At 48.3% G+C, this 16,304-nt stretch overlaps 1 protein-coding gene across 7 annotated transcripts in view; it reads left to right on the top strand.

Moving 5' to 3' along the window:
- LOC119441717 (peripheral plasma membrane protein CASK) overlaps positions 1 to 16,304 on the top strand; it is a 790,490-nt gene that overhangs the window by 603,903 nt on the left and 170,283 nt on the right. Inside the window, exon 13 of one of the 7 annotated variants that reach the window (XM_049661549.1) lies at positions 10,125 to 10,211. The exons of the other annotated variants lie outside the window; for them this stretch is intronic. Coding sequence (XP_049517506.1) covers positions 10,125 to 10,211 — 87 coding nt within the window. The remainder of the gene's footprint in view (positions 1 to 10,124; positions 10,212 to 16,304) is intronic. 7 annotated transcript variants of the gene reach the window in all.

Genomic DNA, 16,304 nt, shown 5'->3' with positions numbered 1-16,304 from the left:
AAGTAGTCACGGTCATTCACCTGGTTGGAGAAATAAAGAAGTAAACCTCATTCATCCCCTTGTATTACTTCAACGCAATGGCATCACATGCATGGCACTGACATAGCGCCTACCTAACGTAACAAAGTATCAAGAAAGATAAGCTTGGAAATGCAGGGAGGTTGAGCAGACGAATATCCTGTTTGCTACCCTGCACTGAGGAAATGGTATAAATGCGTGGAAAAGAGAGAAAGAAAGGAAGACAAGAGAGCGATAGCTGCGTCCACACTTGAAGGTGCACATTTAGTCTACCAACAGTCGTAGAGACCTGTCGACTTCAAATACTGTAGCAACGCTTTCGCTATTCTTCCAGTGCCGGCGACGCGCACGGCCATAGTATCTAAACCAACGCAACATCACGTAACGTCCGCTCTTTTAGAACTAACACGTACAGCTGCAGCGTAAAAAGATTAGCACAAGTGACCGAACACATTATCAGATACGCTTAAATTGCGGCACGCGACGCTGTTGTGCCCTAACAAGCCGAAAACGAAAGTGCCAGGCACCCCCTCTTTGAAACATGAATTGTGTGGCACTTTAGATACCAGTGCGCACGGGATAAGGAGCGCCGCGTACCGCAATTTCCGTGCTCCGGTCACCGGACACTTGTGGGAATCTTTTTCCGCTGCAACTGTACATCTACATCGAAGAAGCTTCGGGTCCACCCATTCCCACACTGGGTGGGATCCGCCAAATTTTCAAGCGCAACGCTATACCTTGTTTCTGCAGTCAATGCTTTTCCCTTCGGTCGAAATTGCCGTTTCGTTTTTTTTTTTTTTTTCGTTATTACTTTTTGTGGACATATATACCCTGTACACTTTACCTTCTGAATGACCATAAAACTTGTTATTTTGCTCATCATCGTGTGATGTGCGATAGTGCTTCTTCGTTTTGTACCGCGAGAGTCAATGCAACACAACTTCACATGATTACCCTGTTGAAGAGTATCTGTGGTCCATGATTGAGCAGCAATGAAGATCCTATTGAACAGGATGTGAGGAAACGACATACAATGACGCTGGCTGCCAACAACATGTTTATTCTTCGAAGCAGCATTATATAGTGTTTCCTCTGAACAAGATAAAAAAAATGTCGCAGTTTCGCCCAAAAGGCGAAGCATCGATTGCGATAGCAAATTAGTTTTCAGCTATATGAAGCAAGAATAGTAGTTTTATCGGCTGTCATCGTCATCATCATCAGCCTATATTTTATGTCCACTGCAGGACGAAGGCCTCTCCCTGCGATCTCCAATTACCCATGTCTTGCGCTAGCCTATTCCAACTTGCGGCTGCAAATTTCCTAGCTTCATCATCCCATCTGGTTTTCTGCTGACCTCGACTTTGCTTCCCTTCTCTTGGTATCCATGCTGTAACGCTTTATCGGCTGTATAGTGTTGCAAACATTCACTTACTAACTAAATTAACAAGCATGGTTTCACGCGCGCACAAGGCAAACTTGAACACATCTCACTCGATGACCGCGGAAACTCGCTGTCGAAACGCTGGAGTGAGGAAGCGCGGCGGCAGCAGCGAGCGAATTGACCTTTGTGCTGCCTCTCTCTTGAACATGAACTAAGCGGCGAAAACACAGCGGGCGCGAAACTATAACCTATCGGGGCACTGTGTCCCCATCGAATATCGCTTTCAAGATATAGGGCCCGCGTGGCCGCGCCATACACAGCAGCCGCCGGTATACAGATGGGCGGGAAGCGGCACGAGGAGTGATTTACGAAGGACCTGTTGAGTTGTCTGTTTCCCAGAAGCGCCATGAGTCGCGGACTTACACTACCTGCACGCTGGCTACTCTGATTCACTCACACGCCGCAGAAATTCCCCTCCATTGCAAGTATTGCAGTGACACAGAGCTCCTGAGGTAAAGCTCAGGTGCTTCTATCTAAATACATGAGAATGGAGACATCGTTTTTCTCAGCAGCCACTCGACTGAATTTGATTAGGTTTGCTGCATTTAAAAAAAAAGTTGTCGCAGTTTCACCTGAAAGGCGAAGCATCAATTGCGATAGCAAACTTGTAGAGAGCTATACGCAGTAATGATATTAGCTTTATCAGCTGTATAAACTTGGACATGCAGCAGCATCGGCAACATGCAGAACTGTTGTCGACGCCATCGGCGTTTTGCCCGCGTTCGCTCAAAATGCGTGCGGCGTTGGTGACTGTTGCCGGAGCCTCTGATATAAATAGGCACTTCGTGCCGCAGCTAAACGTCGCCTCCCTTCCCTCCCCCTCCCCCACGGCCTCTCGCGCGTCGGACGAAGGCGCGTTTTCTCTACATATATGGTGATTGTAAAGGAGAAAAGAGACGCCTACTTCTGCAGCCCTTAAGCGAGCACGGCGCAGAACGCGCGTTTGTTCTCCGCCGTGCGTTCACTCCCCGTGAAAGACGCGCCCCTCGCGCCCTTTCACTCGCACATACAGCGTTCGGCGCGCGGCGCTGAGCCGTGCTCCCTCAAGGGCTGCAGAAGATAGCGCCAACCTTTCCCTTTCCCTCAAGAACCACTTATCATCGGCGACGATTTCTTCTCCAAATGACGTCATGCGGCACCTCACGGCGACGGCGACGCCGACGGCAGAAATCTGCTTTTGAGTGTCCATATAATTGCTATCGCAATAAAAAAAAGTTGAATTATGGTGACTGTCGTAAGCGGCATCTCAAACGAGGCCGTGATATTTTGAATAAAAATTGTCGGAAATAGCAAATTTTTAGCAAACAAAACTATCAAGTGTTGTGTATTTGAGCAATGAAAAAGCGATTCGATATCACAATTCTGCAACTGCATATAATAGCGCATCTAAAGTGGACAAAATTGATGACTCTCAAATACAGCACTAATTTACAAGGACTTTTTCAAAACTCTTTCAAAACCCTTTTTCAAAACATTGTAACACATTCGTTTAAGATATAAATTGATATATCCAATTTGTCCCCCTTAGCTGCTCTAACGAATGCGGTTTACAGAATTGCATCATCTGCATGTTCTTGTGCAGAGTTACAAATTTGTGAACTTCCTGCTTCTATTTTTATAAACTCACTAATATCGGACAACTTTTGTAGAAACGTCCATGGCCTAAATCAATATACGCTTCCTACGGTCACTAGAATGTAACTTTTTGTTAATGCTACCAATTACATTCAAATCGATCCAGCGGTTGCTCATAAAAGCATTTCTGTGTTTTACATATATTTGAAAAGGCGGCATCGGAGTTAAGGTCTTTTCAGAGTCCTTTAAAGTATTAACAGAGTATTAACAGGTGATACGTCTGGCAGATAAATGTAGCTGTTGCCTCTTGTGTGCATCATTTTCTATCCTGTTATAACAAAAAATTGTTTAACAGGTATACGCCACTGCCGAATTTTGTCATCATTGTTTATCTGATATGCGAACTAGAGAAAGGTTTCTAAGATATTTAAAGGAAATTCACGAAGATTATCAGATTGACTTTGAGGGTTATGTAATGTGGTGTGCACAAAGGAATCTGCAGTGAGGTTGGCTCCATTGGCAGTGGTTCAGCTCCGCACGCATGAAATTTCCTCCCTTACAGATTCATGCAGATGTCTTCTTGCGACAATTCTACAGATGCTCGAGCCAAATTCGCGCCGTCGGTGCCAACCTAGGAGGTTCAACCTCCTTAGTGCCACTTCTACGCTGCCAACAACCGCGCTCGTCGCTCGTCCGCACCGTCTCTTATCTCCACACGGCTCTGACCTTTATGCGCCGTGCATTCGCCGCTCAGTTTCCGTTGAAGCGATAGACCGCACGTACCTTCGCCCGCTGCTGCGGCGTATATATGCGCTTGCAGCCAGCGTTTTGACAGTCGTTGTCTGCAGTCGTTCAGTGTGATCTATTCATGTTTGTTTGTGCGCGCTCACACCACGCTTGTTCAATCAGTTAGTAATAGTCGGGCCACATTTTCCAACGCACGCTACACACGCAATGCTGCCCGGGTCGGCAGTGCAGCGCTACAGGTGTGTCCCTTCGCACGCGCTGCCCACGGGAAGCGCTTCTCATCAACACCACTGTTTCACACGCGCCTCCTCGTGGTCATCGAGTCTCTCTTCATGTCGGTCTACTTACGCCGCAGCACACCTGCTTACTTAATCAGCTCATGTTTACTACAATTCATATTGCTACCAAAGCCGCTCACCTTACTTCGTATGACATTGCTGTGTTGCTATCGCATTCATTGCTTCACCCTTAGGGCGAAACTGTGACCTTTTTTTATTGCGATAGCAATTATATGGACACTTCAAGCGCATTTCTGCCAGTCGCCGTGAGGTTCCTTATACATTCGAACGGCGATGAAATCGTCGCCGCGCGCCGTATGCTATACGTATGTGCGAGCTATATGAAGTAAAGATACTAGCTTTATCGGTTTTATAAACTTGCAAACATTCTCTTAACAAGCACAGTGTCACGCGCGAACAGGTAAACTTGAACACCTCTCGCTCGATGACCGCGGAACATCGCAGTCAGAACGTGGTGGTCAGGAAGCGCGGCAGCAGCAGCGAGCGAATTGACCTTCGTGCTTTCTCTCGCTTCAAAGCGAACTAAACCGCTACCGCATAACGCATACGAAACTACCGGCACTGCGCGTACTTTGGCCACATCGCAGATCGCTTTGAAGCTGAGGCCTGCGCGGTCACGCACTTCGTCCACGTCGCAGATTGCTGTCAACTTCGGATACGGCGCCCGCGTGGCCGCGCCGTATGCAGCAGCCTAAGGAGTAGAAAGCGCCCTCCATCCCCGTGTCTCGCGCGCGACAGAAGACGGCACGCTTCTGCCCCGCCTTTCTCCTGCGCGCTCGCGAGATTGAGCCACGATCGTCGGCTGACTCTCGCAAGTTTTCACTCGCACATACAGCCTACGGCGCGCCGCGGCGACTTTATTGTGTTTGCACTTTATACGGAACGTCACTTCGACGACGACGACGGCGACGGCAGAAATGTGCTTCGAGTGTCCATATAAAAGATCATGCGGATCCCACGCACTGTGGGAATCAGTGTTAGCGAAGCTTTCTGTACTATTACGTTGATTGACGATAATTTGCGGGGATTTCATGCTGAATGTTTATTTTGCTCAGCGTTCGGTGCAATACGAGAGAGGTAAGGTCATGTTATATGTTACCTTACGTGCACCACTTGGGTTTGTCAACGTAGTACACATAACACACAACGAAATGCGTTTGCTTGAGGTGTTGTTGTGCGTGACTGTTTAGCCGGCGAGATGGTTAGCACGGTCACTGTCTCACGGGGCGCATCGTATCGTGGAAGAAGTGTTGATGTGCTGGACGGCCGCTTGCGTATTGCCATCTTGACGCATTGGTGCTTTAATGCGCATTTGCGTCTGCACGTGCTGCGTCAGTTGTCCGCGGGCAAAAAGTTGCACAGCGTTTAATTTTCAGAATTAACAATGCAACTGCTACATGGCGTGCCACCTGGTGTAATAATATGCAACTGCAATGCAAAGGGCGCACGTGTAGACGCTACGCGGCGGGCGTCTCACATCGCAAAACAAGCATGATACGATGCTAATGATGAGCCAGCTTGATTTAGCCAGGGCCGCGATTTTGTAGCGATTCCTTTCCGGTCATAATGCCTTTTCGCGCTTATCGCGCTTTGTCAGTGGTCGGAGCGACGGTCCGCTCGCGTTATCAACCGGATCAGCCGGCCGTGAGCGGTGGAGGATAAGACTATAGAATAAGTCACAATGCCTCGCTACAAAATCGCGGCCCAGGTACGCAATATATATATATATATATATATATATATATATATGTATACGGGGTGTTTCAGCGAACACTTTCAAAATTTATTTAAGGTTGCCTGTGGCAGATAGCCCAAGTTAATGAGCTGCACTATACTCGAAGAGGCGGACATTACTTCAACAATAAATTGAAATGCATAATCGACTAATTAAAAAATTCACTAAATAAGTTTTGAACTAATTACCTGATGGCCCATATTGCAATTTACAAATTGTAGCCGTGGAGTTCGCAAGGCGGATCCACTTAGAATTCACACGGGCAACCTTTAAGAATTTTTGAAAGTGTTCGCTGAAACACCCTGTATATATATATATATATATATATATATATATATATATATATATATATATATATATCTGCTCGTGCGGAAGAAAAACGTGTCCTTGCGTTTCTGCGTGGATTACCGGCAGCTAAACAAGTGTACGACGTCCGACTAGTACCCCTTTCCCCGCATTGACGACGCTATTGACACAGTCCGCCACTGCAGGTTCTTTTCGTCGCTCGACTGACGTGCAGGGTATTGGCAGATCAAGGTCGCTGAAGAAGATAAGTGCAAGACAGCCTTTCGCACTCCATCGGGCTTGTATGAATTCAATCGCATGCCGTTTGGGCTGCGAACGGCCCCTAGTACATTTCAGCGCGCGATGAATTCAGTTCTAGGGTCTCTGAAGAACCGAGCTTGTGTGGTCTACTTAGATGACATCCTGGTTGTTGGAACCACCGAGAATGAACACCTTCGCAATTTAGATGAAGTGCTGTACAGACTTTACGAGGCGGGGTTTCGCTTAAACCGCGAGAAGTGCCAATTTGGCCTGTCTAAGATAGCGTACCTTGGACATAATATTTCCCCTGAAGGTATTCAGCCACTCCCGGAGCGCATAGCGGCAGTGTCGGAATATCCCACACCAACCAGATTGAAACAGGTTCAGTCATTTATGGGTATGGCCTCGTATTTGCGGAGGTTTATTCCACACTTCGCTTCAGATCGCAGCTCCCTTGAGTGATCTCCTTAAAAAGGACGCACAGTGTAAGTGGGGCGCCGCGCAAGAAAACGCTTTCAGGACGATAAAGCAGAAGCTCACCGTCTGTTTAGTATTAAGCCACTTCAATGATGACTGGACCACTGAAGTGCACACCGATGCTAGCCAAGTCGGTCTAGGGGCAGTGCTTGTGCAACGCGATCGTGATGGCGTCGAACACATCGTTGCTTATGCCAGCCGAAAACCCTCCGACACCGAGCGCCACTATCACTCCAATGAGCTGGAATGTGTGGCAGTGGTGTGGAGCGTGGATGACTAATTCCGACACTATCTGTTCGGGCGCAGATTTACCGTGGTAACTGATAATTCTGCGTTAACGTGGATGTTTTCAAAGCAACAGCTAAAGCACGAATTCGCCCGGTGGATTATCACGCTTCAAGAATGTGATTTCGACGTGCGTCATCGTACCGGGGTCTTGAATAACATCGCCGATGCCTTATCACGCAATCCCCTCGAACGTTTGGAACGAAACAGGCAAAATCACATCTTTTTTGCCCAAGTAGACTTGCCCAAAGCGCAACAAGAGGACAAAGACATCGCGACAATTATTGCCTCCATAACTGGCATAAAAACAAACTCGATGTTTGGAATACGCACTGGTGTATTGTACCGTCGTTGGTTGCAAAAGGACCGCTCGGAATAACGTTACCTCCTGGCCGTTCCGAAATGTTTTCGCACAGAGATACTGCGAGCCATTCATGACACCCCCGAAGGAGGGCACATTGGTCAACGAGCCACGCTCCGCAAGCTACAAGAACGCTTCTGGTGGCCGAAGATTCAAAGCAATGGGCGCTCCTACGTTGCTAGCTGCGAAGCGTGTCAACAGTTTAAGCGACTGCCGGGGCGCCGCCAGCCTGGACTGTTAACACCTGTGGAGATGCCCGAAGGCATCTTTAATACGGTTGGCATCGACTACATAGGGCCGCTACCCACCTCCACTGTTGAAAACCGCTACATCATTGCAGCTGTGAACTATCTGTCCAAATACGTGGAAGTTACTGCCGTACCATCCCTGGCATCCACTCATTTAGTCCATTTTCTGCAACACAGGTTTGAATGGAGACATGGCTTGCCAAAGAAATTGATATCAGATCGTGCCGCAACATTTTGCAGTTGGGAACTACGAAAGTACCTTTTCTTTCCGAGGCGGGGCTGCAGCATCATTATACATCCGCGTTTCTTCCCCAAGCAAATGGCCTCACTGAGCGAACAAACCAGAGCATTCAGGCAAGGCTCGCTCCATATACAAAGGTAGGACGGACAGGAGAGGCCGATTGGGACGTCCACCTTCCGGCAGCTGTCTAGTGCGGTCAATACAGTGGTGCAGACCTCTACTGGTGTGACGCCGTATTAAATCGTATATGGGAAGCTGCCCCAGCTGAAAGCGGTCCTCAGGCTAGATGCTCCCATTAGCGTCGCACGTCCCTGGCAGTCGCACAGTTGCCTGCCAGAAGATCAGAGCGGCGGCGAAAGAAAAAGCCACACAAGCGCAAGAAAAACAGAAGCGCTATTATGACCGCCGCCGTCGACCTGCCCCTGCGTACAACATCGGAGACGATGTGTGGGTGCAAAGAGGTGGCGACTGTCCAGGCAAGAAGCTACTAGCAAAGTTTTAGGGGCCCTTCACCATCACCGAGCGCGTAGGAGATAATACATGGCGCGTTAGCACCTCGGATCCAAGCTTTGGACTTGACCAACGCAAAATAAATAACTTCGCCGTGCACGTGTCGTGCCTCAAGAAAAGATTACGCCGATTGGACTGAACTGTCGTTTCTTTTTTGTTTGCCAGGTCCGCAGCGTGGCCGAGTGTTATGTGGAAGTACGGCACCGAGTCTAGGCTGCTTGGGCGAAGAGCGAGGTAGAGGAAGAGGAAGTTGGCAGATAATAGAACAGCTGGCCCAGCACCGGGGGCTGTCTCTGTGTCTCTCATTGCATAACAATATATATATATATATATATGATGTTTTTAGCATCCTTGTATAGGTCTCCTTAAACTTCTTGTTTGATCGTCAAACCTTTTCTGACTACCTCGTATAGCTAGCTACTTGTGCATCTGCTACATGGCGTTCTACCTGGTGTAATAATATGCAATTGCAATTCAAAGTGTGCATGCGTCGACGCTATGCGGCGCGCATGTCACATCGCGTGTCTCTCCGCACGCTTGGACACGTTTATAGGGCTAGCAAGCAGCAAGCGCTGGCGCGGCTCAGTGATAGAGTAGCTGACTCCCGCGCAGCGGGTCCGTGTTCGATCCCGGTGGGAACTGGTATTTGAAATCTGTCGAAGCGGTTGAGATGTGGTCGTTCGTTCGGTCTAAAACGAAGACTACCACAGTGAAAAAAAAGAAACATACGCGGCAATCGCAGAAACAGAACGACCACAGCTCCGCCGTTTCGACAGATTTCACTTCGTGGAACTGGCGGCATTTTTCTTTTCTCATTCCCGGCGATAGCTGCTACGGACGCCGGACACAACCGGCGGCGGCGACGGCACCATCGCCCACCGAAACGGCTATTGGAATGAGCCCAGCTCACGCTGTAAAAGAAATTTCTGGTTCCAAAGGTCCGCTGTGTGCATGGTAAATGAAGAATTTCAAGTGTTGGCATAGTCCAGTGAAACGTTTACCCACAGAAGTAAAACAAGCAGCTAATTTTAGGGCGTCATTAAAACTATATTTTCATGACCTTATTTCATTTGTTTAATATAACATTCACCGCATGCTTTTACTTGCAAATGTTTTATTAGTATACCGTCTGCATTGTGAAGATACTTTGTATTATGTACAATTGTTTACCTTCTCTGATATAAAAGTGGTTATTGTTGCTTAGTGAGTTAAGTGCGTGTATCTGTGTTTTATGTATTCTGCTACGTTTCTGCACATAACTTTGTTATCCATTACAACTTGCCTCGAGTTAGGGATTCCAAATGCACTGTTCACATATTCTTACTCCTGTTCTTTACGCAAGAAATTAACTTCAATTCAATGCAAACGGCGACCTCGCGCTAGTCGGAGAACACGATAGCAACTGAGCCGCCATGGCGGGAGCGATCTTTCTTTCTTTACAGCAAAGCCTTCTTAACCTTGACGTAGCGTCTATAACAGCGGTTCCGTGTTGACACGGAACTGCTATGACGACAAGCTGAAACGTTCTTGGTATGTCTTAGGGGGTCTTATATGTCTCGAGTGTTTCGTGACATCATCCGTACGTAGGTCAGCTTCTTTGAGCGCTGCTGCCTTCTTCAGTTCATAATTGGGTGGACGCAGGTGCTGGAGTGGATCCAGGACTGCCCGATGGGGACCACGCCGGAGATGGAAGAGTTGCAGGCCATACTGTGCAAGCCGCACGTGCGGGTGAGTCTCCCTTCACTTCCTTCTTCTTAAAACACACACTCGCGTCGCGCACAGAACGGCGCGGATGAACGCGCGACTAAAACCGCTCCATGACGTTTTCTGCCGACTGCCGGAGGCGGTCGATCAAGAAGCTCTTGTCGCGACTGCGCCGGGAAGAACGCTGAATTGTAACTGTATTAACGTGACAGCGTTAAGGGCCCCGTGTCGCAGAAAATCGTGACGTGCGACTTAACCACAACCTACAGGCGTGATAGCGTCGGATTGTAATTTTGAATATACGAGAAAAAAGCCTGATAAGCCGACAGGGATATTTGAATGCTACCGCGTTCCACTCTTATAGGCGAAGTTCAAGCGTCCTTCCTTCAATTCTGATGGTGTGCGGCTCAAACAATAAGCAACGCTCACGCAACAATTTTCTCTTTGGAAAATTAATGATGGTGGATTGGGCGAGAAAAGTTTGCTAGCCCGGGTTCTAATTTAAATGCGATTAGCATTCTTAGGATATTTCACAAACTTTCATCTATCTATCTATCTATCTATCTATCTATCTATCTATCTATCTATATATCTATCTACCTATCTATCTATCTTTCTATCTATCTATCTATGTGTCTAACCGTTTTCCCACCATCTTGGATCACTGGGCATAGTCCGTCGTCTAATGGGTGTGCTGCTGCATGCAAGGTTCGAAACCAACCGGCGGACCAACTTGGGTCATCGGGTATTTGCCGCTCTTTAATGACAAAAGAATCCTTCAAAATTTATCCGGTGCTGGGCGGAATCGAACCCGCGTCATATATATTCAGATTGTTTTCGTCTGAATATATATTCACACACGCGCGGACTTCGCGCGAAGCCGCGAGATGGCGTAGCGGGCCAAGATGGAAGCGCGAGAGAGGCGCCCGGCTGCATGCACGTCTCACGACGCGTATCGGCATTCTCAATACGGTGTGTCGCTCGCTACATTGTTTCGATGATCGTGGAATTAACGTCGACATTCATTGTAAGATGGGTGCTACCGGATTTTTTTTAATGCATAAGCATTCTTTAACGAGTACCCCAGCAAAATCTGCCCATAACGCGAAAAGTGTCAACACTTTATCGGCAAAATAAATGCACAATTGGTGATGTTAACACATTTAATCATTATAATTGTGCAAGTGTAGATGATTGGTAGCTTTAGAATAGATAAGGAAGAAACGGAAAATAAAAAAAAAGGTATCAGCACCCAAGCACTCCGTACAGATGGTTAACCAGCGAAGTTCAAACGTACGGCCTCGGTGTATATCACTTCGTTAATCCCAACGGTACATTAAAGTATTTCTCGATTATTGGTTACGTCTTTGTGTTTCTTAATGGGGTTACACACACGTTCGGCTGTGATGGAGAAAACGACGTCATTGACGGTATGCCCGCAGTCCGGCGTTGTCGCATTTACTCTTGCGATTATTCAAATTAAATTGCTTCAAAATTAAATCTGTACGTCACGTAAGGCGTCCCCGTAAACGCGTCCTCCCCATTTCGGTGACAGGAGAGAAGTGAAATGCTACATTTGAATCACGAGTGGCAACGGAGCCAGATGTGGAAGAAGACGACGACGACGAACGCGGGAGCAGTTGCACGAGCGCGTTCGCGCTGTTGCGCTGAGTGGCGCCAACGAGCCAGCTGTGGAAGAAGACGACGACGCTCGAGCCATTGCTGATTGATAGTTTCTACGCACAGGTGACAGACGGACGAATTGGCTAGCGATATACAGCTTCGCTGTAAAAATCATGAGTCATTCCACTCTGTGAAGGTGGTTGACCAGCGAAGCTGTTTAGCACACGACACAGACATGACACAGAATTTTGAACAAAAGTACGCACACATTTATTGCCTTGATCGGTGGTAATCCTGACGAAAGGTACGCACACACATTTGTTGTCTTGATCGGTGGACGATTGGTGCTTGCGGCCCGCCGGCGCCGATTGCGTTCTCGCATCTGTTCTCACCGTCACTCTTAATAGGCGCGTTGCCCCTCGGGGGAGTCCGGACTATACGCAGCCTCCCCATTACATCAACAGAAGAGAAGTCAAATTCAAAATGGAGAACGGCAACTTATCTTTCTGGTTTTCATATGCATTCGCGTGGAAGGAACCGGAGGAAAGAATACAAGTATGACGTTTCGACGGCACCGCCACCACGGGAGAGCGGAAGGAAAGGAAACTAGATACGCAAGTGCTTGGAACGCCGACATGGAGAGGACGGTGCGAACGTATACATAGTTGACGCGGGTCGCACAGCGGCAAATCTTTGAGAAACCTTAATCATTTACCTGGAAGTCTACTGATCTTGAAAATGGCGTCTGTTGATAACCTATCGACTCAAAATACATATACGAGGGACGCCGACGAGCTAGCTGTGGAAGAAGACGACGACGAACGCGTGAGCAGGGGCACGAGCGCGTTCGCGCAGGACCTGACTTATTGCTCACGCACATAGATCCACAAAACCCTAGCCATAAACAGCTTCGCTGTAAAAATAAAAAAAGTCACAGTTTCGCCCGACAGGCGAAGCATCAATTGTGATAACAAATTTACTAGTACAGAGCAATACGGAGTAAGGATAGTAGTCTTGTCGGCTGCATAAACTTGGACACATTCGCTTACTAACTGAAATAACAAGCATGGTGTCAGCGCGCACAAGCAAACATGAATAGATCACACTCGACGACCGCAGACAACCACTGTCAAAACGCTGGCGTGAGCAAGCGCCGCAGCAGCAACCGAAGATTCGTGCGGTCTATCGCTTCAACGGAAACTGAGCCCCGAAATCACAGCGCATACAAAGGTGGGAACCGTGTAGAGATCGCTTTCAAGAGACGGTGCGTGCGACAGCCCTCAGCCACGCAAAGCACAAGTATGTAGTTGGTGGCAGAGTGGAAGCCGCGCCCGCTCCCTCCCATGCTGCCTTCCCACTTTCCTCCTTTCAGCGTGGGAGATTGAGTCGCCATGTTCCCTTGCGCCCGGTCGCAAGATACGAAGTTGGTGCCGCAGCAGAACGTCGCCTCCCCTGCCTCCCTCCCATCCCCCCACGACCTTTCGCATGACGGAACACGTCGCGTTTGCTCTCCGCCGTGCCTTCGCTCTCCGTGAAAGCGCGCGTCCCTCGCGCGTTTCACTCGCACATACAGCATATGGTGCGTGGCGACGAGTTTATCACCATAGGACTTTATACGGAACCTCACGGGGACGACGGCGGCGACGGCAGAAATGCGCTTGAAGTGTACATATAGTAAAATAAAAGAGAGATCCGTTCTCGCCATGCCCCCTTGACAGTTTACGTTCCTTGAAAGCTTACTTTACCGCATTATTGGTGGGCGTGCAAAGAAGCCTGATTGGGGATTGCAGAGTATAACAAATTATAAACAGCTGATTGGTAGATGTGATAATAGTGTAATAGTAGACAATTGGTAGCCTTAAAAACGAAGACAGGATTGGTGACGTCATCGCAATGCAGGTTTTAACAAAAAAAAACAAATAAAATTGGAAACAATAACAGAAATAAGATTGTACAGAACGCAGCAATAAAAAAAGATTGTAATCCCGTGATTGTAGGGAATATAATTGTGTTTGGAACGTTATGATGTGGTCTAAGCAGGGTAGACTTGATGAGTGACAAAAATTCTACAGAAATTCTGAGAAATGTCTACTAATGCGTAAGCATTCTTTGGCACCGGAAAAGCGATGAGTAGACATGCATAAGCTTGGGAAAGCAAGTAAGCAAAAGCGAAGCAACAGCCGAGCCAAGGAATGCTTACGCATTAGCAGACATTTCTCAAAGTTTCATTTTTTTCTTAGATCAGAGCACTGCATTCTTATTGCTCGACTCACTGGTTCGGAGTTCTGTAATTCATCGTTGCGGACAAGCTGGTGAAATTATTGGCCAGCACTTCCAATTCTAGCCAGGTAATCACTATCCATCCATCAGTCAATCCCTCAGTGTGTCTGACCTGAGTCATTAACTGGCACTTCAAGGGAACAGACGTGGAAATAATTGCGCAATTGTTTATTCGTGCGTGTGGGAAGGGGATGAACTCGTGTTCGTCATGGGTGAGTGAGATATACTTAGTATTGTGAAGAGATTAACGGGCCCTTCACCGTTTCATGGTGCATCGATCTACTCGGCGGTGGCTCATACCCGCAATGAAAGATTGGCAGTTTCGTCCGAATGGTGACACATTGGCAGCGATACCAAAGTTTAGTGTTGCACTCAAGCTCTTCGGGCTCTGTGCTAACTATACGCGGTTGCGACATGTTGGCACGACGCCGCCAAGGAGCTTTGACGCTGCATCTCAGCAGGAACGCTATACTGTGCTTATAGTATACACCTGCGCACAACGGTCACACTAGCAGCCAGGCCAGCAAAGCGTGCCCGGGCCCGGGTCATACACAAGCAATACGGGAGTCAACCCTCTACAGCGTACACGGAGGCGGCGCCTTACCCCAGACGAGCAGCCAGAACAGCCACCAGAATCGCGAATAAAGAACATCGGAGCACAATCGGAGCAGTATCTCATTCCACCGAAACAATCCCCTCCAAGCCGAGGAAGCGGTCATAGCCCTCACGCTCTCCCAAACAAAAGTTGAGGTGATAGTGACCGACTCTCAACAGACGAATCGCAGCTTCGCTAGCGGCATAATTCGTACCAACACGCTCAGAATAATCAATCCAACGAAACAGGTCATGATCATACGGGCGCCAGCTCACCACCTGGCAACGAGATCGCCAACCTCGTGGATCGAGATTTGACCCGCCGAGCCGGAGCCGAGGAATCCGAGTCCGATCGCATGCACCCTCTATATATTCTCCTACCGGGACATCACACATTACGAGCTAATCCGCAGAACATACCCTCCCCCACACAAGCCACTATCTAGAGAGCAGAATAAATCCCTCATAGCTCTACAAGTCAATACTTTCCCCCACCCAACCATGGATCACCTCATAGCCTCCACACAATTATCTCCGCTATGCCGCTTCTGCGTAGAACCCGGGTCCCTCATAGGCATGTAGGAGGAGGTTGCAGATAGGCACCACTAAATCCTCCGAACGCTTATCACACCAACGACATTTGGGTGAGAGCCTTGGCCAGCGCCGACCTCGAGGATCAGCAACGGCTGATCGCGAGTGCCCAAGACGCGGCCCGAGCTCAAGGCAGTCTGGAATGAGGACGCCTCTCTAAAGCTACATTCACATAATAAAGGTATTTATTCTCTCTCCATCACCGAGGCGATTTCGCGGAGCATTGACGGTGCGTCCACTTCGCTTCGTCGTATTTGCAGCCAAACGCACTCCATATGTCTAAGAGCCAGACCATCTAACCTTCCGCGCGCGAGCTGTGCGTGTACGTCGATACAGCGGGACAGCATGACGACGCCGACTGCTCGAACGTGCCTTGAGCATCCGTTTAATTGTAATAAAATGTGCTGCCTGCATTCGCTGAAATATAACTGTTTCTTTTAAATGAAACAAACCTTATTACAATTGGTTCGGTTGTTACCAAGAAAAGCGGTTTTCTTCGTTTCCTGTATTTAAATAGAAGCTCCCGAGCTGAAGCTATTAACTCTAACAGAGGCCTTACCGCAAATACGTAGCCTGTATGCGTTTGTTACGTTGTATCAATGCGCGTGTTTGCAAGAAGTTTATTACTACATAGACGATGTCTTCTCGGGCGATCACTTTCGGTGATTCTATCCGTTTCGCGCGATGTATAGTGCTCAACCAGCCAATCAGTTCATCCGGTTTCGCTCAAGCAGCGAATAAGCGCGAACTGAAAGTGATATTTCTCAAAGTGACCGTCCGAGAATACTTCCGCAGTTCAATGCGCCTTATATTATATTTGCATGGTACAGCACTACACGGGCCGTTTTTGGTCAAGCCCGGGCCCGGCTCGAGACCGGCCCGAACCCGAAAGTAACATGTGTTGGCCGAGCCCGGCCCGGTGATTTCAAACCTGGCCCTTACCCAGGTCGGTCCGGTTCGGTTCGTCCCATTAAGCCTTGAGCCTATGCGAAGCAGGGTCGAGTTCTTGGTTATGTCCTGGAGGAAGGG

The sequence above is a fragment of the Dermacentor silvarum genome, chromosome 2 (assembly GCF_013339745.2).
Source record: "Dermacentor silvarum isolate Dsil-2018 chromosome 2, BIME_Dsil_1.4, whole genome shotgun sequence".
NCBI lineage: Eukaryota > Metazoa > Arthropoda > Arachnida > Ixodida > Ixodidae > Dermacentor > Dermacentor silvarum.
This window is presented reverse-complemented; position numbering and strand designations above follow the sequence as displayed.